At 68.2% G+C, this 27993-nt stretch overlaps 16 protein-coding genes across 16 annotated transcripts; 10 read left to right on the top strand and 6 right to left on the bottom strand.

Moving 5' to 3' along the window:
- Positions 1-40: 40 nt before the first annotated feature.
- Positions 41-2753, top strand: MICPUN_57265 (predicted protein; the record flags this gene model as incomplete). Its single annotated transcript, XM_002501052.1, has 2 exons — positions 41-2676; positions 2726-2753. The coding sequence occupies 2 exons, from the start codon at positions 41-43 to the stop codon at positions 2751-2753; spliced, it is 2664 nt and encodes an 887-aa protein (XP_002501098.1).
- Positions 2754-2954: 201 nt separating this feature from the next.
- Positions 2955-4697, bottom strand: MICPUN_57264 (ATP-binding cassette superfamily; the record flags this gene model as incomplete). The annotated part of the gene is made up of 1 exon (XM_002500620.1): positions 2955-4697. One exon carries the CDS (start codon positions 4695-4697, stop codon positions 2955-2957), a length of 1743 nt encoding a protein of 580 aa, XP_002500666.1.
- A 102-nt stretch (positions 4698-4799) lies between these two features.
- On the top strand, positions 4800-5927 carry MICPUN_57263 (predicted protein; the record flags this gene model as incomplete). Its single annotated transcript, XM_002501051.1, has 1 exon — positions 4800-5927. The coding sequence occupies one exon, from the start codon at positions 4800-4802 to the stop codon at positions 5925-5927; it is 1128 nt and encodes a 375-aa protein (XP_002501097.1).
- A 37-nt stretch (positions 5928-5964) lies between these two features.
- On the bottom strand, positions 5965-7126 carry MICPUN_107976 (predicted protein). The gene has a single exon (XM_002500619.1). It carries the CDS (start codon positions 7037-7039, stop codon positions 6038-6040), a length of 1002 nt encoding a protein of 333 aa, XP_002500665.1. The 5' UTR covers positions 7040-7126; the 3' UTR covers positions 5965-6037.
- Positions 7127-7499: 373 nt separating this feature from the next.
- Positions 7500-8801, top strand: MICPUN_80416 (predicted protein; the record flags this gene model as incomplete). The annotated part of the gene is made up of 1 exon (XM_002501050.1): positions 7500-8801. One exon carries the CDS (start codon positions 7500-7502, stop codon positions 8799-8801), a length of 1302 nt encoding a protein of 433 aa, XP_002501096.1.
- A 91-nt stretch (positions 8802-8892) lies between these two features.
- Positions 8893-9549, bottom strand: MICPUN_57260 (predicted protein; the record flags this gene model as incomplete). Its single annotated transcript, XM_002500618.1, has 1 exon — positions 8893-9549. The coding sequence occupies one exon, from the start codon at positions 9547-9549 to the stop codon at positions 8896-8898; it is 654 nt and encodes a 217-aa protein (XP_002500664.1). The 3' UTR covers positions 8893-8895.
- A 302-nt stretch (positions 9550-9851) lies between these two features.
- Positions 9852-11204, top strand: MICPUN_57259 (predicted protein; the record flags this gene model as incomplete). The annotated part of the gene is made up of 1 exon (XM_002501049.1): positions 9852-11204. One exon carries the CDS (start codon positions 9852-9854, stop codon positions 11202-11204), a length of 1353 nt encoding a protein of 450 aa, XP_002501095.1.
- A 127-nt stretch (positions 11205-11331) lies between these two features.
- MICPUN_57258 (predicted protein) lies at positions 11332-11766 on the bottom strand (the record flags this gene model as incomplete). Its single annotated transcript, XM_002500617.1, has 1 exon — positions 11332-11766. One exon carries the CDS (start codon positions 11764-11766, stop codon positions 11332-11334), a length of 435 nt encoding a protein of 144 aa, XP_002500663.1.
- A 219-nt stretch (positions 11767-11985) lies between these two features.
- Positions 11986-13455, top strand: MICPUN_107974 (predicted protein). Its single transcript, XM_002501048.1, has one exon. The coding sequence runs from the start codon at positions 12000-12002 to the stop codon at positions 13350-13352; it is 1353 nt and encodes a 450-aa protein (XP_002501094.1). The 5' UTR covers positions 11986-11999; the 3' UTR covers positions 13353-13455.
- Positions 13456-13498: 43 nt separating this feature from the next.
- On the bottom strand, positions 13499-14101 carry MICPUN_57256 (predicted protein; the record flags this gene model as incomplete). The annotated part of the gene is made up of 1 exon (XM_002500616.1): positions 13499-14101. One exon carries the CDS (start codon positions 14099-14101, stop codon positions 13499-13501), a length of 603 nt encoding a protein of 200 aa, XP_002500662.1.
- A 436-nt stretch (positions 14102-14537) lies between these two features.
- MICPUN_99653 (predicted protein) lies at positions 14538-17761 on the top strand (the record flags this gene model as incomplete). Its single annotated transcript, XM_002501047.1, has 2 exons — positions 14538-14637; positions 14757-17761. 2 exons carry the CDS (start codon positions 14538-14540, stop codon positions 17759-17761), a joined length of 3105 nt encoding a protein of 1034 aa, XP_002501093.1.
- Positions 17762-17832: 71 nt separating this feature from the next.
- MICPUN_57254 (predicted protein) lies at positions 17833-18510 on the bottom strand (the record flags this gene model as incomplete). The annotated part of the gene is made up of 1 exon (XM_002500615.1): positions 17833-18510. The coding sequence occupies one exon, from the start codon at positions 18508-18510 to the stop codon at positions 17833-17835; it is 678 nt and encodes a 225-aa protein (XP_002500661.1).
- A 229-nt stretch (positions 18511-18739) lies between these two features.
- Positions 18740-19681, top strand: MICPUN_57253 (predicted protein; the record flags this gene model as incomplete). The annotated part of the gene is made up of 1 exon (XM_002501046.1): positions 18740-19681. One exon carries the CDS (start codon positions 18740-18742, stop codon positions 19679-19681), a length of 942 nt encoding a protein of 313 aa, XP_002501092.1.
- Positions 19682-19839: 158 nt separating this feature from the next.
- On the top strand, positions 19840-20892 carry MICPUN_57252 (predicted protein; the record flags this gene model as incomplete). The annotated part of the gene is made up of 1 exon (XM_002501045.1): positions 19840-20892. The coding sequence occupies one exon, from the start codon at positions 19840-19842 to the stop codon at positions 20890-20892; it is 1053 nt and encodes a 350-aa protein (XP_002501091.1).
- An 86-nt stretch (positions 20893-20978) lies between these two features.
- On the top strand, positions 20979-22318 carry MICPUN_107973 (predicted protein). The gene has a single exon (XM_002501044.1). The coding sequence runs from the start codon at positions 21273-21275 to the stop codon at positions 21984-21986; it is 714 nt and encodes a 237-aa protein (XP_002501090.1). The 5' UTR covers positions 20979-21272; the 3' UTR covers positions 21987-22318.
- Positions 22319-23750: 1432 nt separating this feature from the next.
- MICPUN_57249 (predicted protein) lies at positions 23751-27730 on the top strand (the record flags this gene model as incomplete). The annotated part of the gene is made up of 3 exons (XM_002501043.1): positions 23751-23763; positions 23949-26523; positions 26630-27730. 3 exons carry the CDS (start codon positions 23751-23753, stop codon positions 27627-27629), a joined length of 3588 nt encoding a protein of 1195 aa, XP_002501089.1. The 3' UTR covers positions 27630-27730.
- Positions 27731-27993: the final 263 nt, after the last annotated feature.

Genomic DNA, 27993 nt, shown 5'->3' with positions numbered 1-27993 from the left:
GGTAGCGGCCATGTTCGCGGGCGTCGCCGGCGGGGGCGCCATGGACCTGGTGGACCTCGCGCGTCGTCCCTTCGCCGACGTCGCGCCCGCGATCAGCGGCTCTGTGGTGTACATGGACGAGGGCGCGGGCGAGTGCGCGCATCACTGCGCGGGCGCGGGTTTCATCCTGAGTCTGGGCGCGGTGAACGTGCTCAGCTTGGAACGCGTCGCCGGCACCGTCGCGGAGGCCACGCCCCCGGTGGACGTCGCGGGGTTACCCGTCGATCCGCGAACGCCGGTCGTGATCTTCACGACGCGACTGCTGCAGAGGTCCAAGGGCGACCTGCTTCGATGCGTCGGCTCGCACCCCGGCGCCGCGAGCGTCACGGTGTTCTGCGCGGTATCGGAGGAGGCGCATGTCGCGGCGGCGCACGCGGTGGCCACGGCGAGCGGCGACCCGCACGCCGCGCAGGCGTCGGGGCAATCCTACGAGAGACTCGTTCGAGATCTCAAACTCGCAGCCTCCGCCATCATGTCCGCTGAGCACGCCGGATCGGCGCCGGCGACGAAGTCCCCGAAGAGAACGGGGCGAACGCCGAGGAAACCCACGCGGCGTGCCGACGACGACGACGACGACGACGGCTGGGGCGACGACGCCGGCGGGGACGGATGGGGCGACGACTGGGGCGAGACCGAATCCGAAAAGTCGGAGGAGGATTTCCACGAAAACTCCGAGTCGGATCGAACGCTCGACGGTATGCCGTCCTTGCACGTGCGATACTTCCCTATGCCCCTCACCCCGCTGTCGCGAGGCGCGTTCGTCATGCCCGCCGCGGGAGCCGCCGCGTCCGCCGCCGTCGCGCCCCCCGCCGCCTACCGGGGCGCCGGGTCGCACCCTCGATCGCTGTCTTCGACGGCGCCGCCCCCCGACGACGGCGGCGACGAGGACGGAGCGCACGCGCCGGTCCCTCCCGGCGTCGCCGTCCTCGCCAACCAGCTGTGCGCGATGGGGGCGCACATGGGCGTGAGACTCGAGTGCTTCGCGCTGGGACGGACGTCGAGGGCGGTGGCGCGGGCGACGGCGGCGGCGGCGGCTCCCGAGGCTGGCTCGCATCATCCGCCTTCCGGAACGGCGGCGCTCGTGCTGGTGGACAGGACGGCGGACATGCTCACGCCGGCGGTACACGACGGGGGATTCCTGCACCGCGCGGTGATGATGGCGAGGGAGGGGGAGGATTTGGGGGGAAGGACGATAGGGAAGATGTGGGACGAAACGCGAAAATGTGGGAACGGGGAAGCCGACGCGGATGGAACGGGCGGCGGTACGGGACTCGATCCCGCGCTGCCGACGGCGGCGGCGAGGACGCCCAAAGAGTGTCTGTCCGCCGGCGATTTCACGTCCCCCGGCTCCGTCGACGGCGTCCTCGCGCACCCTCGCGACGTCGAGGCGTGCGCGCGACTGGCCACCGTGCACGCGAGGTCCGTGGAGGACGCGGCGGCGGCGACGAGGCGGTGGCTGCGCGAGGCGACGGATTCGGAAGGCGTCCGGCCCGACGGGAGCCCCGGGTTTACGTCCGCGTCCGGCGGCGTCACGTCCGCGGAGCTCGCCGCGTTCGCCGCGCCGCTGGCGAAAGATCCGAAGCGCAACGCGAGGCACCGCGCGTTACTCGAGCTCGCGGCGGCGGTGGCGTCCGCGCTGCCCGGGAGGTGCCGAAACGTCGACGGACTTTGTGAGCGGCGCGACGCGTGCCTTCGGGTGATTTTATCCGAGACGCATTCGGCGGCGATGAAGCGGCGCGGCGACGGATCGGGCCCTAACGCCGCGTCCAAGGCGCTCGTCGCCTGCCTCAGGGACGCGTACGGACCCGGGCGTCCCGGCGCGGGCCGAGGCGCGGAGGCTGCGGCGCTGTGCGTCGCGGGAGTCGTCGCCGCGGCTGAAGCCGGATACGCGGAGGGAAGCGTCTCGACTCGACTCGGGCTCGCAGACGACGACGACGAGGAAGATGACCCGCGGCGACGCCGATCCGCGGCGCGGCGCACGCCGCTCGGGGTCGACGATGAGGTCGCGGTTCGCGATGCGCTCGTGGACGCGGTATTGGCGCCGCCCGCGTCGGGGGGGAAGGGCGAACGGGAACAGTACGAGTGGCTCGGGGAGTTGGGCGATAGGGTGGCGGAGTACTGGAACGCGAGGGGCCCGCCGCCGCCGCGGAAACTCGAGCCCACCACCCCCGCCCCGCCGGTGAAGCCGGTGAAGCCCGCCGGGGGCGACGACGACGGGTGGGGCGACGACGACGACGATTGGGGCGACGACGACGGATGGGGCGCCGCCGCCGCGAAGGATCCCCCCGACCAAACCCGACGCGTCCCAACCGATCCGCCTCGAGACGGAAACCGTCCTCCTATCGATCCCGAGGACTTCGAGCTCGCCGCGCTGCGCCTCGAGGCGAACGACCGCGTGGCGAGCTTCCTGCGCCGCGTCGGGGAGCTGGCGCACGGGCGGGGCGAGGCGGCCAAGAGGTCCGCGGGCGCGCTGCTGGGCGACGGAGACGGCGCGCACGAGCCCCTCGTTCGAGAGCTCGTCGCGAGAATCGGAGCCGGCGCGGACGACGAGGGCGTCGGCGCGGACCTTCACCACGCGCCGTCGTCGCTGGGGGGGCTCTTACGCGGGGGGGTCGGGGCGGCGATGGGGCGGCTCGGGTTCAAATCCGCCGTCGTCGCCAAGCCGAAGCCGAGCGATCACCCCAAGGTGGTCGTCTTCGTGGTGGGGGGCGTGACGCCGGCGGAGGTGAGGGAGGTTGCGAGCATCGCGGAGGACGTCAGGGCGGCGTTCGAGAGCGGCGCGAGCAGACAGTCGGGGGTGAAGGTGGAGGACGTGTGCGTGGGCGGGACCGGTCTGCTGGCGGGCGACCGCGACCTGTTGCGCGTAGTGTGCGAGTGACATGTCAAAAGGCGCGTCTTATTTTTTTAAGCGACGCTCAGAAAATCTTCAAAGTGGACCAGCCAGATGGCTTCCTGGTCGAAGCCTCCGCGGCCCACTCGCGCATGAGCTCGTTGTACTGATCCTTGATGCGCGGCGAGAGGGGGTAGAGGAACTCGCTCCTGGCCCACACCTCGTCCGGGGGCATTCCGCCCTGCATGATCTCGCCGCCGCGGTTCTTTTCGTCTCGGCTGAGGAAATCCTTAATCTTGGCGCCCATCCCGCGAGTCCCGTTCTTGTCCCCGGCGGCGTCGTAATCGACGAACCCGCCGGTGGGTCCGTTCATTCCTATGGACGCGTAGTCTATCCCGCCGCCGTCGAACACGATCGGCGACACCCCGCCTCGCAGCCCCACCCGAAGGTTCACTCGAGCCGGCTGGGTGGTGTAGTCGAACCACTGGTTCGTCAAGGGGCTGACCCCGCCCGGTTTCCGCGCCGCGCTCGCGGGCACGCACCACACGTCCGCGAACAGCGTCGTCCCCGACATCGGTACCACAACCCCGATCAGCGAAGACTTCCTGGCCATGGACAGGACGTCGTCGGAGTTACCGACGGCGATCCACGCGTCACCGTTGCCGAGCGCCTGCAGGTACTGCACGTCGTCCTGGATCAGCAGCTGCTCCCGTCGCAGCGACTCGAGCCTTGCCCGGACGTTCCCGCCGCCGCCCCACCCGTCCGCGTTGGCGCTCATCCCCTCGGCGCGCAGCGCGGCGGTGAGCATCTGCCTCGGCCCCGACCCCATCCCCACCCTCCGCTTAAACTCCGGTCGCCACAGGTCATCCCAGTCTCGCGGCGGGCGTTCCCGAAGCGACGCCGGGAGCTTATCCTTCCTGTACGCGATCAGCGTGCACCCCCACCGGTACGGCACGCCGTACATCGCCGGTTTGGCCGTTTGGTCGGGGTCTCCGTTCGTGTACACGACGGCGGTGGTGTTTGGGTATCGACCGGGGGGCGCGGGTGGCGCCGGCGCGGACGGGTACCCGGTCCTCGGGTCCCTGGTCGCGAGCTCCCTCCACGCGTACGGCAGCCGCGCGTACCACTCGTTTTGAACCACGGATGGATCCAGGGGTAACACCAGTCCGCGCGTGACCGCCGCGGCGAGGAACTCGTCGCCGACGCTGACGACGTCCGCCTTGAGGTACTTTGGCGCGCCCTTGGATTTCTTCTTGTCCTTGTTGGACGGCGGCGGCGGCGGGGGCGGGACGCCGGGCGGCGGTCTCTTGCCGGCGATGTAGTCCGCGGGGGATATGTACCCGCCCGGGAACGAAGGTGGAGGCGCGGTGCGCAGGAGCTCGTCGAACATCTCGCCGGGCGAAATAGCGGTGGTGACGGACGCCTTCCCCTTGCCCAGCATCGTCTTGTTAAACTCGCCCTCCCACTGCGACGCCACCGATCCGCGGAGCGCGATGACCTGCAGCTGCACCGGGAACGTGTACGCGGTCTGGAGCTCGCCGTCGTATATGATGTCCAGCTTGGCGTGCGCGGACGGAGGTGCCGCGGCGAGGAAGGAGAGAGCCGCGGGGGAGAGCGCGTACCCCGCGAGCGCGGCGCGGCGCGTGAAGCCCCCGTCGTTCCTCGATCGCGACGACGACGATGATCGATCGGGGGCGTCGTCGTCGCCGGTGCGGCCCGATGACGACGCGCGCGCCGTCGTCCCGGCGCCCCTCATCCGTCGGCGACGATGCGCCTTGGCGCCGCGCGGCGGTGCCGCGATCGCTCGCGAGGTGAGAGCCGTGTGCATCCTCGACCCGCGCGCGAACAGAGTGGGTCGTTCGTTAGGGCAAAACGAACAAACTGTTCAGTTGGAAAGTTCCTGTCGTCACATTCGGGCCAGGCAGTCGCTATGACTCACCGCGCCGCCGCCGCCGCGCTTCGCCGGTTCTTCCGGCGATGCTCCTCGCGCGCGGGCACCGCCGCGGTGAGTCGGATTGACGCCGAGGTATCGGCCTTGGATGTCATCGTGGGCCACACGGAGCGTTCGGGACGAGGGGTCTACGCCGGCAGGGACTTCGCGATGGGCGAAGTCGTCATTCATCGCGCGGAACCGCTGGTCGCGCACCCGACGCTGCGAAACCTCCGCACGTCGTGCTACCACTGCCTCAAACCCCTCGCGGCGGTCCCTCGCGAGTCGCACGTTCCGACGCACGGCGGCCGCGCCGGCGGTGGAGCCGCGGGTCACTTCTGTGGCGAGCCGTGCGCGGACGCCGCGCGGACCTCGTACCACGACGCCGAAACCGCCGCGGGAGACGCCGTCGCCCCGCTGGTGGCGCACTGCCGGCAACACGGACTCAAGTTCCCGCTCGCGGCGGCGCGCATGGCGTTCGCGATAGCGCAGGGTAACGCGACGCCGCGCGACGCCGACGCGTTGGTTCGCGTCAACTTCCCGCGCGGCGTCGCGCCCGGCGCGTGGCTGGACGAGCACGCGATGATTTCGCTCGCGCTCGCCAGGGGAGACGCGGTGCGCGGGGGCGCGTTCGGCGGTCGGTCGTCGGAGGTGACCGCGGAGTGGTACGTCGGGGTGGTGTCGCGGATGCATCTAAACGCGTTCAGGGTGGAGATACCGCCGCCGGCGGTCGGACACCGCGACGACGACGACACAGCTGGCGACGCGCACGACTGCGACGACCACGTGAGTTGCAATCACCACTCGCACCGTTCCCCGGCCGCCTCTTCGTTCAAGGCATCGCTCGAGGCGGCGTTGGCGTCCTCGGAGACGGGCGACGCGGCCGGTACGGCGACGTACCTCGCGCCGTCGCTGTTCAACCACAGCTGCGATCCAAACGTGGACGTCGATTGGGTGAGCGGCGACGCGGGGATGCGGGCGCGGACGAGGGTCGACGTAGCGAAAGGTACGGAGCTCACGATATGTTACACGGACGGCGGCGCGCCGGTGGACGCCAGGCGCGGGGCGCTGGAGCACGCGTACGGGTTCGTGTGTCGATGCGAGCGATGCGTCGAGGAGGGGGGGTAAGGAAGGCTCGGAGCTTGTAAGGAAGGCGTCGGCGTCGGGCGGGGTGAACTTTTAGTAACTTTAGTGCTTTAGTGGAACGGTTCGGCGGCGAGCGCGGCGGAACAAGGATCTCATCTCATCTCCATCTGCCGTTGCAACTCCTCGGGCGGTATCGCGGGTCCCAACGCCGGGTCCTCGCTGAACGTCACCCCGACGAAGCTCCACGTCAGCATGGTCAGCACCACCCCCACGGTGACGTTCATCCACGCGGGCGGCCCGCTCGCGGCGCTCGACTCGTTCGACGACGACGACGACGACTTCTTCGGCAGCGGCCTGTCCCATATCCCACCGTCTGCGTCGTCCGCGTCGTCCGCGCGTTTCCCGGACGTGGCGGAAGACGCGTCTCGCTCCCTTCGCTCCCGGATCTTCGCGATCCTCTCCGCCACGTCGGCTTCCTCCCGCTCCACCTGCGAGATGGGCTTGCCGAGGGGTTGCGGCATCCGCACCCTCGCGTCGATGCCCAGCGATGAGAGCATCTCCCTCGCCGCCGCCTCCTCGTACTTGGCGCGCTCCAGCCGGTCGAACGCTTCCTGGACCTCGTCGAAGTCGGCGCTGCCGTCCAGGGACTTGAGCCGCATCTGGCGCAGGTCCTCCTCGGCGCGTTCCCTGTCGCGCCGCCTGTCCACCGCGTTGGCGACGCGGCGGTTGACGACGGCGAAGGCGATGAAGACGGCGAACGTGGCGACGGCCGGGCCCGGGTCGAACCGCGGCTCGAACGATGCGCCCGAGGACGACGAGGGCGCGCCGGCTCCCGCGTCCGAGCCGACGAAGGGGTATCGGCTCGACACGACGTCCCGCGTGGCGAGCTTGGCCGCGTCGGCGTCCGCGTAGCCGTCCTCGCCGAGGGAAACCGCGAATCCGCTCGAGTCGAGGACGAAGCCGTCGCCATCGGACGCGCTCGCGGGGTCGACGGCGTTGGATGAGTCCTCGCCGCCGATGTTAACGTCCGGGGCCACCGCTCGGCTCCTCCTGGGAACATTCCGATGCGCCCCGAAAAAGCGACGCTTCGCGACCGAGCTGAGCTGGCGATACGACCCCGCGAGCGTGGGCGCCGCGAGCGCGAAGGGCGACATCTCCGCGACGTGCACGCGTTCCGCGACGATCCAAACCCGCGGTTTTATCAGACCCGAAACAGAGGAGCCTCGCGTGCCGAGTGCGCGTGATGGCTCTGACGTGGCAGTTTGTGCAGCTCGTCCAAAAAATCTCCGAACTCGAGGTCGAGGAAAATCGCTCAGGCCGCGATCGGAGCCTATCCGAACACGTGTTCCGTCCGTGTCGCCCACTTCAAGTCGCGCGGTACGGATCGCTCCGCATCCGCGAAGCTTTCCCAAGGTCACCGGCATCCACCGGCATCGATCCACCTCGACCTAAGACTCTTCGAAGATGTCCGCCTTCTGCGTCTCCAACGCGGCGGTGACAAACCCTGCCGCCGCCAGGTCTAAATCCATCGGCGCTCGCCGCGGCGTCGCCACCACCCGCGGTCTCTCCACCCAAGCGTTCATTCGCCGCGCTAACCGCGCCCAGACCGTCTCGATGGCCTCCGGTGGCGACGACGTCGAGACCCTCCGCTTCCTCACCCCCAAGGACTGCGTCGCCGTCAAGGAAAAGTTCGGCACTCCCACCTACGTCTACGACCTCGCGAGGCTCCAGGAGCAGGCGACCAAGGCCAAAGCCTTCCCCAACGCCTTCGGCCTCACCGTCCGCTACGCCATGAAGGCATCCCCCAACGCTGCGATCCTCAAGGTGTTCCGCAAGGCGGGCCTCCACATCGACGCGTCCTCCGGCTACGAAGTTCACCGCGCAGTCAAGGCTGGATTCCAGTACGATCAGATCTCGCTCTCCACGCAGGAGTTCCCGGACTTCTTCCCGGAGCTCGTGGACAAGGGCCTGAAGGTGAACGCGTGCTCGCTGTCTCAGCTCGAGGCGTACGGCATCATGTTCCCCGGCGCCAAGGTCGGCCTGAGGTTCAACCCCGGGTTGGGTTCCGGCGGCACCGGCAAGACCAACGTCGGCGGCCCGTCCTCGTCGTTTGGCATCTGGCACGAGCTCCTCCCCGAGGCGAAGGAGATTGTGGAGAGGCACGGCCTGATCGTCGATCGCATTCACACGCACATCGGGTCCGGTTCCGATCCCGCGGTGTGGCAGAAGACCAGCGGCATGTCCCTGGACCTGTGCCGACAATTTCCCACCGTCGAGACTCTCAACCTGGGCGGCGGCTACAAGGTTGGGCGCATGTCCTACGAGAAATCCACCGACCTTCAGGTGGTGGGCTCCCCGGTGAAGGAGCTCTTCCAAAAGTTCGCGGAGGAGACTGGACGGGAGCTGAAGCTCGAGATTGAGCCCGGCACCTTCCTCCTCGCCAACTCCTGCGCCGTCGTGTGCACCGTGCAGGACAAGGTGAAGACGTCCGACGACGCGGACGGTCACGTCTTCCTCAAGCTGGACGCGGGCATGACCGAGGTGCTCAGGCCGTCCCTGTACGCCGCGCAGCACCCCCTCGTGACCGTCTCCGCCGCCGGTGAGCTCCCGAAGGAGCACGCGAGCTACGTCGTCGTGGGTCACTGCTGCGAATCCGGCGATTTGATGACGCCGACGCCGGACGACGCGGAGGGCATCGCGGAGAGAACGATGGGCGCAGTGGACATCGGCGACTTGCTCGTGGTGGAGGGCGCGGGCGCGTACTGCGCGGGCATGTCGTCCAAGAACTACAACTCGTTCCCGGAGGCTCCCGAGGTGATGAAGGGCGCGGACGGCACCATGCACCTCATCAGGCAGAAGCAAACGCTCGAGCAGATCCTGGTGAACGAGGTGGAGTTGCCGGATGCCGCGTGCTGACCGCGCGCGCGTCGTGTAAGTGCTATTTAATCGAGGTTCGTTCGTTCGTCTTTCGTCTCTGTTCGCTCGTCTTTATCGTAGACGAGCTAGACTACTAATCCGCCACGCCCGGGTATCCGTTCACGGGCGGCCTCGGGACCATCGCGTCCACGAGGATCCGCCGCTGAGTCCGCTCCGCGTCCACCCTCTCGTCGTTTGGTCCCAGCGAGACGGCTCGTTCAAGAGCGCGGACGTAGAGCCTCGAGCTCCTCCCGCTCATCGCGGCGACGTTCGTCGCCTCCGCCGCGGTATCCAGCGCCGCTCGCGTGTCTCCCAGCGCCTCGTGCGCCGCCGACACCTTCAGGAGCGCCTCCGCCACCCTCGGGTTGTTCTCCCCCTTGGAGACGCGAAGCATCGCCAACGCCTCCTGGCCCAGCGCCAGGGCGTCTTCGAGCATTCCCTGCGCCGCGCGGGTCTCCGCGAGGGCCTCGATGGCGTCCGCGTACCTCGGATGATTCTTTCCGAGGGTGTCCGCGGCGAGTTGAAAGACCCTCGCGGCCTCTGCATCGTCCCCGTCGGCCCGAGCCGTCGCTCCGAGCTCCATGAACCTGGTCCCCGACTCCCAGTACGAGGGCAACGGGGGATCCTCCGCCCGGAAGCGCCTCTCGTAGGGTTTCTCCGCGGGGCGACCGAACGGATCCTGAGCACCGTCGCCTGGCTCGCGGTCGCGCCTCGGGATCGACTGACCCCGCTTCGTGATGGTCTCCATGCCGGCTGCGCCGTCGCGAATGGTCAGCAGCCAAATCGGGAAGGACCGATTGCTGCGGCGTTTACTTTCTGTCAAGCCGCGCCTATCCGTTTGAAACGCTTTTTCATCGGGTGGGCCGAGGCAGACTCGAGGCGCCCGCACGAGCTCAACGGTCGGTCCAAGCCGCGAATACCGTCGCGGATCTGAGCGCGAGTGAGCTAAGGATGGTAACCGCAGCTGCGACCGAGGCGGCTGGGACGTCTCGGCTCGACGACGTGGGCGCCACCAAAGGGACACTCCTCGGAGCTGACGATGCTTCCAACATGGGCGTGGGTACTCCGAACGCGCGCTCGCCGTCGTCGCCCGGGACCCCCGGGACGCCCCGCACCCCTTCCGAGGACGGAGAGGGCCCGAGATTGAGGCAGCGATTCGCAATGGGCGCGGCGCTCGGCCTGGGAGGCGCTAAACACGCGCAGCTGTGCAGGGACCACTGGCTTCCGGACAAGGACGCGAGCGCCTGCATGGACGACTCCTGCGGCGTCCCCTTCACCTTACTGAACCGCAGGCATCACTGCCGATGCTGCGGCGACATATTCTGCAACCGATGCGTCAGCGTCAGGCTCATGCTCGACGCGCGCACCGCCGTGCCCACCGCCAGGGTCGAGCACGGCGTCGAGGGGAGGGTCTGCTTCCAGTGCTACGAGCGAGCCATCCGGGGCCAGGCGTCCATCGTGGCGGAAATGCGAAACCTCGACCTGGTACCCACGCACACCGTCGCCACGTCCCCCATGACGTCGCGAACGACGACGACGACGACGACGCCCGCGTCGCGGCGAACGAGCCCGCGTGCGACGCACCACTCGTCGACGCCGAGCACCCCGACCGATTCTTCGAGCCCGGTTGCAGCCGAGGACGAGACGGCTGCGCTCCTCGCCGCCACGCCCACGACCCCGGAGCAGATGCGAACGGTGGGCGCGGACGAGTTACGCGGGCTCGTCACGAGGTACAACCGCGCGCTCAGGGACCAGCAAAGGCTCACCGAGGAGGCCAAGGAGGCGGCGGAGGAGGCAGAGCGGGGGCGACGAACCGTCGAGGGCGAGCTGGCTTTGGCAAGGGCGCAGGTGAAACGCATGGGCGCGCTGTGGGAGGAGCTGACGAACGCCAGGCGCGAGCTCGAACGGACACGAACGACGAGCGTTGGCCAGGGCGGCTCGCGATGCGGTTTGCTCGCCGCCGCCGAGTGCTTAGGCGACGAGGACGCCGAGTGGTCTACCCGACTGGTCTGGCACGACACGACGGATGAGACGACGGGTGAGACGAGCTCCACGTTCGAGGGACATTCGAGCGACGCCGTGGGTAATCTCGGGGGTAATCTCGGGGTTCGTGACGACGACGGGGACGAAAGCTCCTGGCGCGGCGGGCTCGTGGTGGCGGACCCGGCGGTTGGCACGGTGACGCGCGTGGGGCACGATCGGATCTCGAGCGCGACGTCCGCGTTTGACGACGCCACCGGTCACTCCGTCTTTCGCGTGACGTACCGGGACATAAGCGGGTGGGAGCGGGGGTTGACGTGCAGGGTGGACGGCGTGGTGGCTGCGAACAGGTGGGCGAGGGAGTTGGGGCAGAGGGTGCTCGAGAGAGAGGCGAGGGGTCCGGCGCACTCCGCGTCGCTCTGAGGGAAGACGACGGGGACCTAGGCGAGGGGAGGGGAGGGGAGGCGAGGGGATTCTTTCGACGCCGCGGTTTGTTCGTACGAATAAACGACGATTAATGGCGAGCGCTAAGACGCCGGGGCGTCGGTTTCTACTGGTCCGCGAGCTGGTAGAGCCCGATCGCGGGTCCCACGAGGCGGAAGAGCACCCAGACGAACGCGAGGATCCCCGCGCCGTAGAGCGAACCCTGGTTCATCCAGTACATCATCCCCGGCTCCCCAGTCCACAGCTTCCACGCGCGATCCCCCACCGGCATGGCGTCCCACGCCGCGGGATCCATCTCCCACAAACCCTTGGGGATCTTGCTCTCCTTCGTCGGATAGCTGTCGAAGTATCCCTCCTGCTTCTTGCCCCTCTTGCCCTTGAGCCTCTTCTCGAGCGCCTCGATGTCGTCGGAGTCAGCCGCCGCCCTCGTGGTGGGGGACCTGCGGCCGGTTCCGGACGGGACGCGCCCGGCGCTCCGCCTCGAGAGGCCGGAGGTCGGGTTGGCGCGCAGTGTGGCTGCGGAAATCGCCGACGCGTTCATGCTACCGAGCGCGCGTTGGACTGCGCCTGGTCCTTATCCGCGTCTTCATCGGTGCAGTGCCGAAAACCGAGGCGAGCCCGATGATTACGCTTCGATACCAGTGCGATCCCGGCTCGGCAGCTCGGAGCCCAAATAAATGACTCAAGAAAATAACTCGTGACTAAAAAAACTGTAACCACCATTTTGGAATCCCTCGTTTGGCGCGCACCACAACACGACGCGAACTCGCCGGGATGGGAAGCGGGGCGTCGGGCGCGTCGAAGGACGTGCCCATGGGAGGCAGCTCCGGTGGTCTCACGGGTGCGGCGTACGCCGCCGCGAAGCGCGCGGCGTTCATCGCTTCCATGACGGCGGTGGTTTTCGTCGCCGCGGTTGGCGGGACCTTTGTGTGGGCCACCCACAGCATGGGGAACGACTTGATTGCGGGCGTAGGCGCGCTGATCCTGTCGCTGACGCTGATACGCGTGCATCTGGAGTATCGAAAAATCGTCGAGCTGTTGGAGCTCGTGGAGCTGTGCACGAGCGACCCGGCGCAGCTGCGAGAGATCGCGGAGGAGCAGCTGGCGAAACGGGCGGGACGCGAGTGGAGCGCGGTCTCGGCGCTGAGGAGGTTCATGTTCGGCGGAACCATAGCCGGGTTGTTCCCGAGCCCAAGCGAGCAGGTGGTGCGGGCCGCGGTGAAGAGCGCGGGAGGCGACGTGGACATCGAGGAGCTCACGGCGGAGCAGCGAACGCGACGGACAAAGCTGGAGCAGGCTCTCGCCAAGGTGGAGGCGAGGAAACGGAAGAATCGCGAGAAAGCCGCCGCGCGCATCAGCGAAGGGGAGGAGGCCGGGGCGCCGGGATACACGGAGGAGTTCGTGTACGACGACAGGCGCTCGACGCACGGAACCGTGGCCAGGATCGTGTACGCGGGCGGGATCAGATCGAATCCTAACACGCCCTCGTTGGGGTCGCCGAGGCGGCAAGATTCGCCTCCAAAGGATGATGTCGGTTCAAACGTCGCGGCGAGCGACTTGGCCGGCGCGGCGGTCGCGGCGATGGCGGCCGGTAAAAACGCGATCGCCAGCCCGCTCGCGCAGGTCACCTCGCGGTCCAGCATCCTGGACATCCCCGAGGATCCCGAGTCGGCCATGACCGAGTACGTGGAGACTGCGCTGATGAAGGTGCCGGATGAGATCTTGGGCCTCATCCTCGGCAACGCGCTCTTCGGCCCCGTCGTCATGATCCTCACGGGCGTCGCGATGCTCATCATGAGGGACCAGGACAAGAGCGGGCTGATGGGCCCGTGCGGAACGGGGCTGGTGTGCCTCGGGGCGTGCGGCGTGGGCATCGCGTACGCCACGCACTACGCCACGCGAGCCGCGCTGCGATACACCCTTCGCACGCTCGTCGCCGCGCAACTCAAGGGGTTTAACCGGTTCGTCGGCGACGTGAGCGACGGCGTACGCGTGGGTTGGAGCGCGACGATGAGCGCGGTGGCCACCGCGGCGACGGCGGTGAGCGACGGCGTGAGCAAGACGCTGGGGTACGGGGCGACGGCGGAGACTTCTCCGCCGACGAAGGCGAAAGCGGCGGAGGACTGAAACGACGTCCCGACTCGCGCACCATCTATTACGCCGACCTATTACGCCCGGGCGCACATAGCCACCACTGTACGAATACACTAACACGACACGCCGTTTGGTCATCGTACCATCGATCGCGCGCTATCGTAATACGTCTCGGCTACTCAGTCGAGCTCCTCGTTGAGGGCGAGGTTCCTCCAGTCCGCGGTTATGTCGTCGAGGTGATCGTCAAAGTCGAACACGGCTTTCGCCCTGCCGTCCCTCGCGAGCGCGGCGAGCTTCGCGTTCGCGCCGCCTCCGACGCGCAGGTCCCCCTGGTCCGACGCCCTCTCCCACCCGGCCCCTTTCTTCACCAGCAGCCTCACCGCCGCGCGCCCCGTCCCGCGCTCCGTCGCCTCGGCGAGCGCGGACGCGTCGACGAGCAGCGCGCACGCGGATCCGCCCGGCGCCCCGCCGTTCCGCTCCACGCAGTCGGCGATCTTCGCCGCGTGCTTGCTCATGCGGTCGTCGTCCATCCGTTCGTTGGCGTGATAGTACCCCACGAGCGCGTTGCCGCCGGAACCGGCGTACGCGCAGCTCTGCTCCAGCGCGATCTCGGCGTTCGGCGCGGTGGCGACGGTGGTGTGCAGGTACGGGATCGCGTCGATGACCTGCACGACGTCGCCGTCGCACCGACCGACGAGGGCGCCGCACACGGACCGCAGCGGGTGCTTGAGCGCGTGCAGGATGAGCTTACAGTACGCGCGGTCGGAGAGGGTGTACTTCATGTTCGAACGCGTCGCCCGGTGCGCCGCTGCCCCGCCGGCGCGCCTCCGATTGAGATTGCCCAGCGCGAGATCCCTCGGTGCAGGCGACGACGGCCAATTTTCCTGATTGACGAATTATTGATTCGTGGCCCACTGGCTGACTGGACTGCTGGACCCACGGTCAAAGCCATTCGTGAACGTTGGCCATCTGAGGAGGTAGGTGCTAAATCGGGAGCGGTCGCCCTAGAGTCGAACGGCGCCCGGTGCCGGCGCCGTCGTGTTCGGGGAACCCTCGACCCGAGGCGAAGGTCGAGCGCGCGCGGAGTCGGTCGGGGTCGATCGAGCCGCACGCACCCCGCGGAGGCCGGACCCGCGGCGAAGGCCCGGCGCGAAGCAGTGCGGGTTGTGAAAAACGAGCCAGCGACTCGCGGGGGGGGAGTCACCGGTCCAGACGCACATGGCGGAGGCGGCGTCCATCCGGCCGGCGGCGGTGGACATGCCGCTCGTGGCGGAGGATGAGCCCCACCTGGAGATACCGAAGAATACTTTGCTGCGACGTGAGCGCCCTCACGAGCCACACCCGCGCGGCCCCCATCGCCGCGCAGCCCCCCCGTCCGTCCGACGCGAGACGCAATCTCTGACCCTCCACCCGTCCACCCCCCTCCCGTTTCCCCAGGCGTCTACGCGCGTACCGGCAAGGTTGGAGACTTCGCGATCAAACCGCACGTCATGCACTTCGGCGGCTTCGAGGTTGGCAAGGTGTACACCCAGCGGTTCACGGTCACGAACGCCGGGCGCAAGTCGCAGAGGCTGCAGATCCTCGAGCCCAGCTCGGAGTACTTCGCGGTGCGTTGGGAAGGGAAAGGGTCGCTCGCGCCCGGCATGTCCGATACCGTCCGCGTCGATTTCTGCGCCGACGACCTGCGTTACTACTACGACTGCGTGCGCATACGCGCGGGTCGGGACGAGAACGCCATCCTCCCGATGCACGCGTATCCGACTCCCAACGAGACCAAGTTTCCCAAACACATCGACTTCGGGCTCTGCGCGCTGGGCAGCACGTCGCAAAAGACGGTGCGACTGTCCTGCAAGGTTCCCATAGCGTTCGAGTTTGAGCTCCGGTTGAGCACCGAGAGCGCCGCGTTCGAGGTGTACCCGAGGAGTGGGGAGATTCCCGCCAACGGCGAGGTTGAGATTTGCGTCTCGTACACGCCGCGAAGGCTTCACACGAACACGATGACGATCCAGGTTTTCACCGGGGAATTCGGCGGAAACACCAGGCCGAGCGTGTGCCAGGTGCGGGGCACGGGGTTCCCGTCGGTGGCGAGGGACAAGGGCGTGAGGGCGCTCGCGGGCGTGACGGACGACGGGCCGGTGGACGCCGGCCGTCTCGCGGATGGCACGGCGCATCCATCCGTCATCCGGGGCGTCGAGGGTTTAGGGCCGTCGTCGATGGGCGGCGCGGGTTTGGATAGGTTCTACGCGAGTGGAAGGCTCGGTCCCGGCGGCGGCGCGGGCGGCGGCGACGCGTACACCGAGTACGTGAAACGCGTGGCGTCCAAGCAGCATCGGCAACCGCCGAGGGGCGAGAAGACGGGAGCCGGCCCGAGGCACAGGAAACTCTCCAAGACGCTCGATTCCGGCCGGAGCTCCACGCTTCGCGTCCGGGACGACCCGCTCGACGTGTCCATCGAGGACGAGGGAGACGAGGACGACGGCGAGGAGGACGTGGACGGGGTGTTTGTGCCCAGGCGAATCTCCGGCCACGGCGACGTGCAGTACGTCCTCGGGCAGCGAAAAGGGAAGCTCCGGGCGAAGGAGCTGCGCGAAGCCGTCGCGATTCGGGAGTCGCAGAGCAAGACGGTTCGTGCGTCGCTCGCGGGACTGGCGCTGGCCGCCGTCGAGCCCTCGAGCTCGGGGGAGGTGCGGGAGGAGGGTTCGAGCTCGGGGGTGTTTAATTTCAAGCACGCCGTCCGCGACGTGCAGCGAGCGCAGACCAGCACGAAGGGCGCCCCCAACGCGGTGTTCAGGGCGTTGGACGACCCGAACCTCGATCCCAGGGTCAAGGAGCTCATATTCGAGAAGGAGTTCGAGCGAGTCAGGCAGTACGAGCGGGTGAAGGATGTCACCGGATGCGTCGCGATCGGCGGCGACGTCTTGGACCCGGGCGACGAGGCTGTCGTCCGGTTGCGACGCGAGGGGCGCGCTGCGGCGCTGAACTACTACGAAATATCCGCCGCGATGGCTCGCGTGTCCGCGGGGCACGAGACGACGCTGGGCGCGTCGTACGAGGTGGTCGCGGGCGAGCCGGTGGCGCTGACGGGCGTCGCCGAGCCCGACTACAACGAAAACGCAAACGACGTCTGGCGGATGCGCCGCGAGACTCTCGACAGGTTCGTGCAGGCGGGTCGCAGGGTGATCATCCGCAATCGCGCCGAGCGAAGGCTGCGCGGGATCCGTGCGCTCATGGCGACGATCGGAGATAAGAGCCGTGCGTCCGCGCACGTCGCCAAGGAGCTGATGTCGGGCGCGGGCTCCGGACCCGGCGAGGATGCCGAGCTCCTCGAGATTTGTAAAATCTCCGAGGACCGCGTCGTCGACTTTAGGTTCCCCGTGCTCATCGACAGCGCGTTTCGCGAGTGGCCCACGGTGGACGTCGCCAACGCGCGCATCGGGGACTTCGAGGAGTTCGAGCCCGTGCCGTTGATCGAACCCGCCGAGTGGAGGCTCAAGGGCCACGCCGGCGGAGTCGACGGCGCGGCTTCGTTCACGCCGCTCCACGGCGACGGGTTCCAGCCCCGACTCGTAGAGTTCGAGCCGCTCTACCAGGGCGCCGAGGAGGAGCAGGGTTGGGACGCGATCGCCCCTCGGGGCGTGCTCCACCCGGACGACGTCAGCTCGCCGCCCCGCATCCCGGGCGCGGCGTCGGCGGAATTGACGGGTGAGACGCCGCTTCCCCCGGAGGTGAAGCCGACGATGACCCGCGCGTGGAGGCCCGAGGACTCCGCCGTTTGCGACGGCGCGCAGACGGCGTGGGGGGAGGATCTCCACGCGGCGGTTCGACCGGCCACCTACGGCTACCGGGACTCTCTCACGCTGGAGCCCGTCGGTTGCAACGCGCTCGCGGCGCTGTCGTCGGCGAGGGGGGGCGAACCTGGGGTTCAGGGGGTTGGGCCCCGGTTTCTTTCGGACGAGTGGGTTCCGCGGCGCGAGGCGTGGCGGCTGCCCGTTCATCCACCCGCGCTCATGTCCGGCCCGTTACCCGAGGACCTGATGACGGACGAGGACGGCGAGGGTTTCGGCGGCACGGGCGAGCCGGTGCCACCGCCGGGGGAGATGCCGACGACGGAGTCGATTCGCGCCAGGTTCCACGTGCCGGGCGTCCCTCCCTCGGGGCGGGCGGCGACGGGGACGGACGCGGAGCCCGGCGCCGAGGAAGGGGGCGCCGGGGGGGTCGACGGCGGGGCGGACGGCGGGGGCGACGCAGCCGGTGGCGACGCGGCCGAGGCGGAAGCCCCCGAGGAGGCGAAGGAGGCGCCCACGGAACGCGAGCGGAGGACGCGGGACATGGACGCCGAGCTCGTCGGGCGCAGGGAGGAGTTGCTGGCGAAGCTGAGAAAACGGACGGAGGAGTACAACGCCCTCATCGTCGACCCTCGACTGCGTTGGGAGCTGGTGTGACACGGGGTCGAATACCGCAGATAGGATTGACGAAAGAAGAGAGTAGGATTTACAAGTTGCGCCATCTACGCCTACGCGGCCACGTGGGCGGTGGCCCCCGGCGGGGGATCCTGGCCCTTGACCTTGGTGAACTGAACCACCTTCACCCCGAGCTTCTCCAGCTTGAGGAGGAGGTCGCTCTCGTTGACCTGGGGAAACTCGGCGAGTCCGGTTGGGAGGTGCGCGAACCCCTCGAGCACCACGTCTTTGCCCGCGCGGTACTCGTTGATGTCCGTCATCGTCACGCCGTTTACGTTGAGGAACTCCGTGATCTCGTCGACGATACCGGACTTCCACGGGAGCTCCATGTGCACCGCGCGGACGAACGGGACGAGCGGGGAGGTGGCGCAGTACGGGCCCTTGAGGTCCTTCGTGGTCTGCCTGGCGGGCACCACGGAGAGGTGCTCGATGAGCGGGCAGACCTTCTTGATGACGTCGTTGATCTTCTGCGCGTCCGCGTTGGAGACGAGGAACATCTGGGAGTACCGGCCGCCGAGCCTGACGGAGCGGGACTCCTTAACCTCGCCGCCGGTCTTGCAGATCGCCTTGTGCGCGACGGAGAAGATCTCGCCGGAATCCACGCCGCCCATGTGCACGAGCACCTGACCCCCCGCGGCGGCGGCGGACATCTGGCGGTAGGGCGCGAAGCCCGGAGTGGAGGCGGCGCTCGTGAGCGCGCCCGCGGTCTTCCGAACGAGGTGGCGAAGCATCTTTGGTCCAGGCGTCGAGGCTGGAGCGCGTCCTGCCGATTGCGATAAATCTCCGGTCCAAAACAGCCGAAACACGGCGTTCCGATTGGCCCGGAGCCTTCGATTTGGCGCTTCCGTGGCTCTGCGCGCGCTTCGCAGAGTGCCGAGTGATGAGCGCACATTCACGCCGTTCTTCTCTGCGGCGTCGGCGCCCACTCGTTCAGGAGGCGACGCGCGACACGCGGCCGCCATGGCGCTGGCCTTCGCCGCGGTGCCCCGGCTCCCTTGCGCGCACTATGTTCCGCGTCGAGCGCCCCGCGCGCGCGTCGCGCCCTGGAGGCTCCGCGCCGTCGCCGAGGCCGAGGCGCCCAACCCCACCGATGCGCCGACGCTTCCCTCCGCGGATAGCGTCGACCTGGATGGGCTGAAGAGGGAGTGCCGCCGGTTGTGCGACAGGGCGGTGAAGAAGGTGGGGAAGGCGACGACTCGCCTACGCGAGTCGCGCGAAGCCGTCGAGGCGCTGGAAGCCGATCCGAACCCGAGCATGGAGGCGCTGGAGGCGTGCCCCGACGTCGACGCGCTGGCGAAAGATCTCGGCGACGAGAAGGATCGACTCGCCGCGCTGAACCGACTCGCGGACGCGCTCGCGCCCATCAAGTCGGTGAACAACCCAAAGTTCATCGACGACGCGTACCCGCTCGCGGTCGAGCTCGGCGTGAACGACGCCCCGCCCCCGAGGCCCGCGCGTGTCAAGAAGCAGAAGCAGAAGCCGACCAACGCCGGACCCCGCAAGCCGTACTGGACCTTCGTCAGCGCCGACGGCGTCGACATTCGCGTCGGTCGAACGAGCTCGGACAACGACGAGGTGAGCTGCAACCCCGAGTGCAGGGACAGCAAAGACTGGTGGATGCACGCCGCGGGGTGCCCGGGGTCGCACGTGGTGATTCGGTACACGGGCGACGACGGACCGCCAACGGAGACGGTGACGGATGCGGCGCTTTTGGCCGCCAAACACAGCAAGTCCACGCAGACGGGCAAGGCGAAGGTGTCGATGGTGCGGTGCAGGCAGGTGAGCAAGCCGCGAGGGGCGAAGCCGGGGCTGGTGCAGCTCAGCGGGGAGGTGAGAACGGTGACGGTGTGCGTCAAGGACGAGGCGGCGCGGTTGGAGAGACTCGCCGCGACCAAGAGCTAGCTAGACTTTGGGAGGGTGCTTTTGGAAACTGACATGCGAGTGCTGCTTTCAAAACTTTCGCTAGGGTTGGGCGACCAGCCACTGCTTCGACGCGCGCGGACGTCTCCTCCGAGGACGACGTCTCCTCCGAGTTTTTCGTCCATCGTACCTCGCCCGATATGGTGGTCCATCACGTCACCGGCGCGTTCGTGGCGATCCTCAAGAGCCAGCGCGTCCAGGCGGTCATCGCCGCGACGGGCATGAGCTCCGGCGTGGGATCGATCTTCGCGGGCGCGCTCATGGTCGTGATACCCGCGCTCGTCGCGCTCGTCGCGTTCGGCCCGGCGCCCCGATCGAGGGACACCCCGAAGGTCATCCTCGTCACCGGCGCGTCCAGCGGCCTCGGTAAGCTCATGCTCGATGAGCTGCGCAGGGCGTTCCCGGCGTCCGTCGTGTACGGCACCTCGCGATCGGGATGGAGCGCCAAGGGCACGCGTGTGACGAAGGGCGACTCCCCCCTGGGCGTCACGGAGGCTGACGGCACGCAGCCCCTCCTCGCGCTCGACGTCACCGACGAGGACTCCGTCGAGCGCTGCGTCGACGCCATCGTCGCGAGGCACGGCGAGCTCTCGGTGCTCGTCAACAACGCGGGCGCCGTGCTCCAGACGTGGGCCGTCGACACGAAAGCGGCGGATGCGGAGGCGCAGATGGCGACCAACTTTCACGGCGTCGTGCGCATGGTCCGTCACTGCGTTCCGGCGATGGTGGGCACCGTGAAACGCGTCGTCACCATAGGCAGCATCGGCGGTAGGATCGGCTTGCCTTACAACTCGATGTACTCGGCCTCCAAGGCGGCGACGATGGCGTACACGGATGCGTTGCGGATGGAAGTCGCGGCGAACGGCGTGAAGGTGTCGCTGGTGGAGCCCGGGGACCTCAAACCCGGCATGGTGAACGCGGCCAAGGCGGAAGGTTTCGACGCGAACGTCCACGCCAAGGGAGCCTTCGATATCATGCGCGCGGAGGAGGCGGCGGGCACGGACCCGGCAGTTGTGGCGAGGACGGTGGCGCGGTGCGTGAGGAGCCTGCACCCGCGGGGGCGGTACCTCGTGGGTCCCGACGCGTGGCTCGTGGAGGTGCTCACGAGGCTGTGCACGTACCCGATGAGGGAGTACTTCCTCGCCTCGCATTATCGCATCCCGCCCAGGCACAACGCGTGGATCCGGGTTTAGCGCGAGCGAACCGGCAGAGCCGAACAGCCATCTCTGTAAGAGTTCCTCATGACCAAGCTGCCAAGTCTTTTCATAAACACTCGTCGCCACTCTGCGGATAGCTAGCCGGGCCCGTTCAGTGTTCGATGCGCGCGGTCGGCGCGTCATGCACCGCCGCCGCGGCGACGGGGGCGCGAGTCAGGGCTCGCGTCGCGAGATCCACCGCCCGCGCATCGCGCCCGTCCGTCCTATTCGCCGCGCGTCGCCGTCCGGCGTCGACGTGGAGACGCATCGCGCCAGGCGCGACCGGGGGCGACTCCCCGGCCCCGTCGGATGACTGCGACGAGACGCCCGGGACCATATCGTCGGACGATATATTGCGCGATGAGCTCAGGAAGGCCATGGCGAGCGAGGGCGAGCCGTCCATGAGCGATGAAACGGCCGCCGACGCGGGAGAGCGCTCGGGTCGGAGCTACCGGATCACTGTTCGCGGAGAGGAGGTCATGCGATACACCCTCCCGGACTTCTTCCCGGACTTCAACGAGACGCCGCTGGAGGCGCGGATAAACTCCGGCGCCGACACCCGCATGAAGGCCCAGGGCGGGACGGGCGGTGGTGGTGGTGGAGGAGGAGGAGGGTCCAAGTCGTACGTGTGGAAACGGGGCGTGCTCGCGGGCACGGAGAGAAGCGACCCGCTCGACGTCATAGCCAAGGACAGGGAGCGGTTCGAGCGTACGCTTGGCGGCGAGGGACGCGAGTTCGCGCCCGCGGACGAAGACTCGAACGACGTGGACTCGGGGCTAACAAACGCGGGTGGGTCGGGGTCGAGACGGGCGATACCGCCGCCGCCGGGGTACGCGGAGAGGCCCCTGGAAGAGCCGGGCGCCGTCACAAAATCGTTGGCGGCGCTCACCCTCTTCTTCTACCTCACGGCGCTGGTGGCGACGTCGTCGAGGAGCATACTGGGCGACGGGCCGCCGGCGCCGATGCCGGGGATGGAACGAGCGTTGGAGGTGCCGCCGCCGCCGGAGGCGATCGTTGGGACGGCGGCGGGCGAGGCGTGGTCGAGCGGCGTGGAGAGGTTTCGAGTCGGGTCTCGCGGCGTCGGTTCCTAATTCTTCGAATCGGATATTAAATCGGAAGCCCCCTCCGGCTTCGTTCGTCGCCCACCCCCTAGTCGTAGGTCAATCCCTCCACCTGACGATTCACCCCCGCTCGCTCACTGCGGCGGCTTCTCCCAGGTGGAGACGCCGGTGACCGAGTTGTAATAATAGGTCCGGCCCCGACCGTCGTCCATGGGTTGCCACTCGGACCCTCCCGCCCCCGCACCGCCCCCCGCCGCCGGACCCGCGCCCCCCGCCGCGCCCCTGGGCACGGGTACGCCCGCGGGCACCGGGGGAGGCGCGGGCGCGGCGCCTCCCTCGCCCGGTTTTCCGCCCGCCTGTCGCTCGCCCCCCTCTGGGACTGCGCCACCCTCGCCCTTGAGAGCCGCCTCAATGAACCCCGGAAACCCACCCGCGCCCGGCGACTGCGCGCCCATCGCCTTCGCCGCCTGGGCCTGGGCCTGGGCCGCCTGCGCCTGCGCGTGCGCCTGCGCCTGCGCCTGCGCCTGCGCGAACAGCATCTGCTGCGCCGCAAACTGCTGCTGCGCCGCGGCTTGCTGCTGCTGCTGGGGCGAAAACTGCTGCGGGTACCCGCCCCCGGGATATCCGCCGCCCGGGTACCCGGGGAACCCCCCGTACGCGCCCATGTGTCCGTACGCCGCGGGATGTCCGCCAAACTGCCCCGGGTGCATCCCCGGGTGCCCGCCGAAGCCGGGGTGGTGGCCGTAGAGCTGCGCGGCTGCGGCTGCGGCGAGTTGGTGCTGGTTGGCGGCGCTGTAAGGCGCCGTGCTGCCCCCGTTGATGACGTCGGTGACCGCCCTCGCGGCCGCCTCGACGCAGTATGGGTTTCCGGTGATGGTGACGGTGCACGGGGAGGTGGTCTGGTCGATCTGGATCCTCGCGCCCGTCTGCGACTGGAGGCCCTTGATCGTCTCCCCGCCGCGTCCGATGACGCGACCGACCATCTCCTTGGGGCACTCCACGAGGTGCTGCGCCTGGCCCGGGCCGACGGAGCCGGATCTCACCGGTCCGCCCTTGAGGAGGTCCTCCACCAGCTTGGTGGCGATGTCGACGCACCCGGCGGGCCCGGATATGGAGATCTTTCGGGGCACGCCCTCGGGGAAGTTTTGGTCGACGGTGATGTGCGCGCCGGACTGCGCCTGGAGCCCCTTGATGGTCTCGCCGCCCTTTCCGATGACCCTGCCCACCAGCCCCGGGGGACAGTCCACCAGGTTGGTGGTGACGTCCATCCCCGCGGTGCTCTGCGGGTTCGGGGTGGGCGGGGGCGGGGCCTCGGTCGGGGAGCCCGACGCGAGGAGGTCCTCGCCCGGGGCGACGGCCGCGCTGACCGCCGCGGCAGCAGACGAGGGCTCGCCCGGAGGGACCGGCGGCGCGGGTTCCTCCGTGGTCGGCGCCGCGTCTGCGGGGATGTCGTTCATTGTGGGTCAATCCCGCGGGGAGTACCGAGCCGAACGCCTCTGACCTGATCGATGATGGGGTGGATACCGGGAGGATACCGATTGTTAAAAAGATACTCTTGGTGCGGGCTTAGCTTCTCGGACGCGGATGGCTCGCGATGACTTGCGACAGGTTGGGCGCGACGCGCGATGAATCGCCCCGGAATCGACCCGAAGACGACCTTGAGGTTGCAAACATCCGCCCAAGCCCGGCGAGGCGGATTTTCCCTCGTTATCGACGCGAGATATCGCCGCCGGGATAGACGAACGCTCGAGGCCTGACGGCTCGTTGCTCGGTCGATATCGACAAGATGGGGAGATGTTCGGTTACGGTAATCGCGCGCGACGCGGCACCCCAAACGCCGAGGAAAGGGCCACGGGAGCCCGAAGGAGGGGCACCGGGGGTGGGTATGTGAGCGCACCTTGAGCGTGTCGGGCGAGCGACGCGGTTCCCGTTCTCGCTACCCTCGGGGCGCTCGATCGGAGTGCCCCATCCGATTCCCATCTCGGTCTGTAGACCCGCTATCTCGTAGTGTTATTACTGGGTCAGCGCATAGCGTAACGGCCTGTGATTGGCTGCGCTTGATTGTCTATCCACAACTCGTCAGTTATGGTTCCGTTATTCGATGGGTCCCAAAAAAAAGCAACCGACCACTTTTCTGGTCGGACCCCGTCCAAAAAAAAAATTTCCAAGCATGTTTCCACCGCTTCGCGCAGAAGAGATCGCGGCACGCACCCGTGCGTGGAGAGGAGGGCTTCCCGACCGGAGATAGGATGCTGGCGAAGCGCGACCTCGGAGTGATACTCCTCGCGTTACTCGGGGTGTACTTCTCCCTCCAGAACGAGGGCGTGGTCTCGTTCCAACGCGCGTGGCACGTCCCGGGTGACGCGTTGGGTGAGGACGACTTCGACGCTGATCCGATATCGCACCGCGCCAAGGACGCGCACGCCCCGAGGCCCGTGTTCTTCGACCTGAACGGCGACGGTCGCAACGAGGTCATCGTCGCGTCTAGCTCTGAGCCCGAGATCCGCATCGCGTCCCCGCCCGCCGGGAAGAGGGAGGCGCCCGGAGTCTCGTCAGACCGAGATTCGCGGCTCGAGGGTTCGGGGCGATCCGTGAGGGACGACGACGACGACGAGTACGCGTGGAGGGACGGATGGATCCCCGCGCGGACCGTCGCATCCGCCAGCCTGATGCCCTCGAACGTGCGCGTCGCCGCGGGCAGGCGCGCGGTCGCACTCGCCGCGGGGCACATCGACCCGCCCGTCGCGAAGGATGCGTCTGTGAAAAAAACCAACAAGGGCGTCGTCGTCGTCGTCACCGCCGCGTGGCACGTCCTGTGCTTCGACCACAACCTCAAGCTCATGTGGGAGAACTCACTCCAAGCCGAGTTTCCGAGGCATGCGCGCGTCGCGGAGGTGGCCGTGCTCGTCAGCAACGCCACCATGTTCGAGGGCGACAGGGGAAGCGTCGTCGTCGGCGGCAGAGTCGAACTCGGCGACTTGGATTCGGACGACGAGGATCCCCTCGAGGAGGAGCTGGCGCACGAGGACATGATGCTGGGGCACAGGGGCGGACGCAGGGTCGCGCCGGACGATCTGGCCGACGCCAACGAGGTCCTCCACGGGCGCGGCAGGAAGGGGAAGGGCGTCGGCGTGGACAGGAGCCGGCACTTCAACTACTACGCCTTCGACGGAGCCACCGGGTCGACGCGGTGGAAACACGAGTCGGAGGACTTTCACAGGGATCTGGACGGCCTCGCGGACCGTCTGACGCCGCAGCACAACTACAGGCTCACGGCGCAGGCGTCGAGCGGGCACCACTACGGCGAGGTGGCGTGCAGGGACTTTCGGGAGAGCGTGGTGGTCAACGCGTTGCCGCACGCGTGGCGGGAGCGCGAAGACACCGCGCTCCGGCTGGCGCACTTTCGACACCACCGAACGGCAAAGGGAGCGAGGGTTTCCAAGGTGGGATCCGGGCGCCGCCCGGCGGTTGGCGCGGCGGGAGGTGCCGAGGGTGCCGAGCACACCAACCCCGTCGCGCGCGCCCTCGCCGGGGCGATCAACGCCGCGTGGCGGGGAAACGGCGCCCCCCCCGCTCCCGATCGACGCGGCGGCCGCGGGCACTCGCCCGACGGCCAGATCGGCGCGAAGCACCGCGCGCCCCCCAACGTCATCGTCGCGCACCAGGAGGGCGGCGTCGAGGTCATCCACCTGTACAGCGGGAAGACCCTGTGCAAGATGGCCATGCCCCCCGGCGGCCTGCACGCGGACATAAACGGCGACGGGGTCGTGGACCACGTGCAGGCGCACGGTTCGGAGGGAGTCGACGCGGGTGGGCACCCGGTGACGGGCGCGGACGGCAAACCCGCGCCCGACTGCTGGGCGCAGGCCACGTCGGGGGTACCCGTGCGCGAACACCTGTTCGGGGGAAGCGTGTGCAGGGGAAGCGCGGGGGTGGTGAGGCACGGGAGCGGCCACTTCAAGGGGGAACCCGGCGGCGGATACGTGTCCAACCGAGCGGTTCAGATCGTCGCCCCGGCGCAGCTTCGCAGGGGGGAGGAAAAGATCGTGCGATCCCTGCGCAGGGCGGTGAAGGACGTGGTGTTTTTGAACAGCAGGGGCGAGGTGACGTGCTACGGGCACGACGGCACCAGGCGGTGGCAGCAGCGCACGGACGCTTCGTGGGCGCCTGGGGACCCGGGCGTCGTCGCCAGCCTGGCGTCTTTTCCACTCCGGGTGGGCGGCGCCTCCGAGGTGGTGCTCGCGGGTGGGGCGACGCACGCGGCGCTGCTCACGCCCTCGGGGTACAGGCTGAACGCGTTCAAGCTCCCGGGTAAGCCCGTCGCGGCGCTGCTCGTCGTGGACGTGGACGGGGACGGGTTGAACGACGTGGTGGCTCGGACCAAAGACGGGGACGTGTACGCGTGGCGGCAGCGGAGTCACCCGGGTCTGGCGCCGTTCACGTTTTTGCTCGGGGCGCTGGCGGTGGCGGTGGCGGCGGCGTTCGTGACGCAGATGTCCACGACGGACGAGGCGGGGCGGATCGTGCGGTCGACGGACGTGGACGAGCACGAATCGGCCAAGGATAGGTGAGTCTTTACGAAAACGTTGAAAAGGAAAGAAATGAGGACGTCCCGCATTCCAGCATTTGTGCCTAGAGCCCGACGCCCGCTGAGTCACCCAAACCTACAAGAGCCCCGACACGCACCGCACGCGCATGACCGCGGGTCGCGCCCTGGTTCGTCACCTGCGCGCCGCGCGGGGCATCACGAGCCTCCGCGCGGGCGCTTCCGGTGCGTTCGCTCGTCTCTCGCCGCATCCCGCGCACGCCCCGTGGACGACGCCCCGCCAAAACGGCGGTCATGACCACCTCGAGTGTTTTGCGGGTCCCGGGTCGGGCGTCTCCCGCGCGCGCGGGTTCAGCGCGGGTCCCTCGGAGAAGAAAGGCGACGACGCCGCGGGCGAGGGTGACGACGTCAAGGTGGACGCGCATCCCGCCGAGCCCGAGGCCAAATCCGAAGTCACCGTAATGCGACCGTCCATGTGGATCATACCTTCGCTCATGTACCGAGCTTTACGCGCGAGGCTGGATATGTGGTGGGTTCGTGTGATGGTGGATCCGCACTTCGACGAACGCGAGTTCCTCACCGGCGCCATCGGCGCCCACGAGGTGGTGCTGAAAAACTTCGCCGCGAACGACATGAGGGCGCTGGGCGCCATGCTCACCGATCGCGCCCTCGCCGCCTTCCGGGACGCGTTCATCGAGGCGGATCGCGGCAACGTCACGTTGAACGTCGACGTGGAACGAAACGAGAACCCCATCATCGTGGAGCTGTCGATACGGATAAACGACGACGTGCCGGACGCGCGGGCGGAGGAGGTGATGGAGCGCGTGCGCGCCAGCATCAGCTCGTACGGCGGCGCCGCCGGGATGGGGGGTTCCACGCGGGGCGGCGAGAATGACGGCTCCGACTCGGCTCGGTTCGACGCGGGTGAGGACGATTTGCTCAGGCTGCGGGTCGGGGTGAGGTTCAACAGCCGGGAGCTGTGGACGATGACGGACAAGGTGAGCGGGCGTAAGTCGTACAGCATGGACCTTCGGGGGCACACGTTCTATTTCGGGAGGGCGCTGCCGAGGTTCCTGCCCGCGACGGCGCCGCTGACGAGCCCGTGGATGCTCGAGGATGTCAAGTGAGACGTCCAGCGAGACCCGACGCGTTTACGGAGAGATAGTCTTGTCGAAATTACGAGCGGTTAGTCTACTCCCCGGCGGGCTGCACGCCGCGCTTGAGCAGCATCCTCTTGGTCTTCTTGGCGCCCATCTTCTTCTTGGGCTTGGGCGGGAACATCTTCTGCGCGTATTGGTACCTGGTGGTGAAACGGGAGTTTGGGAGGAATTTCGTCAAATTATGTCATCGTCCAATTTTACGCGTTCGGGATCGGGGTACGCGACGGCTGCCCGGCTGATTGGCGAAAAGAATGTCGTCCGGGTAAGTACTCACGCGACAATGTTACCGATGAAGAAGATTGCCACGATCGCGACGACGATGCCGATGATC

The sequence above is a fragment of the Micromonas commoda genome, chromosome 3, assembly GCF_000090985.2.
Source record: "Micromonas commoda chromosome 3, complete sequence".
Classification (NCBI taxonomy): Eukaryota; Viridiplantae; Chlorophyta; class Mamiellophyceae; order Mamiellales; family Mamiellaceae; genus Micromonas; species Micromonas commoda.
Note: the sequence above shows the minus strand (reverse complement) of the source record. Positions and strands in the feature narration are given on the sequence as shown.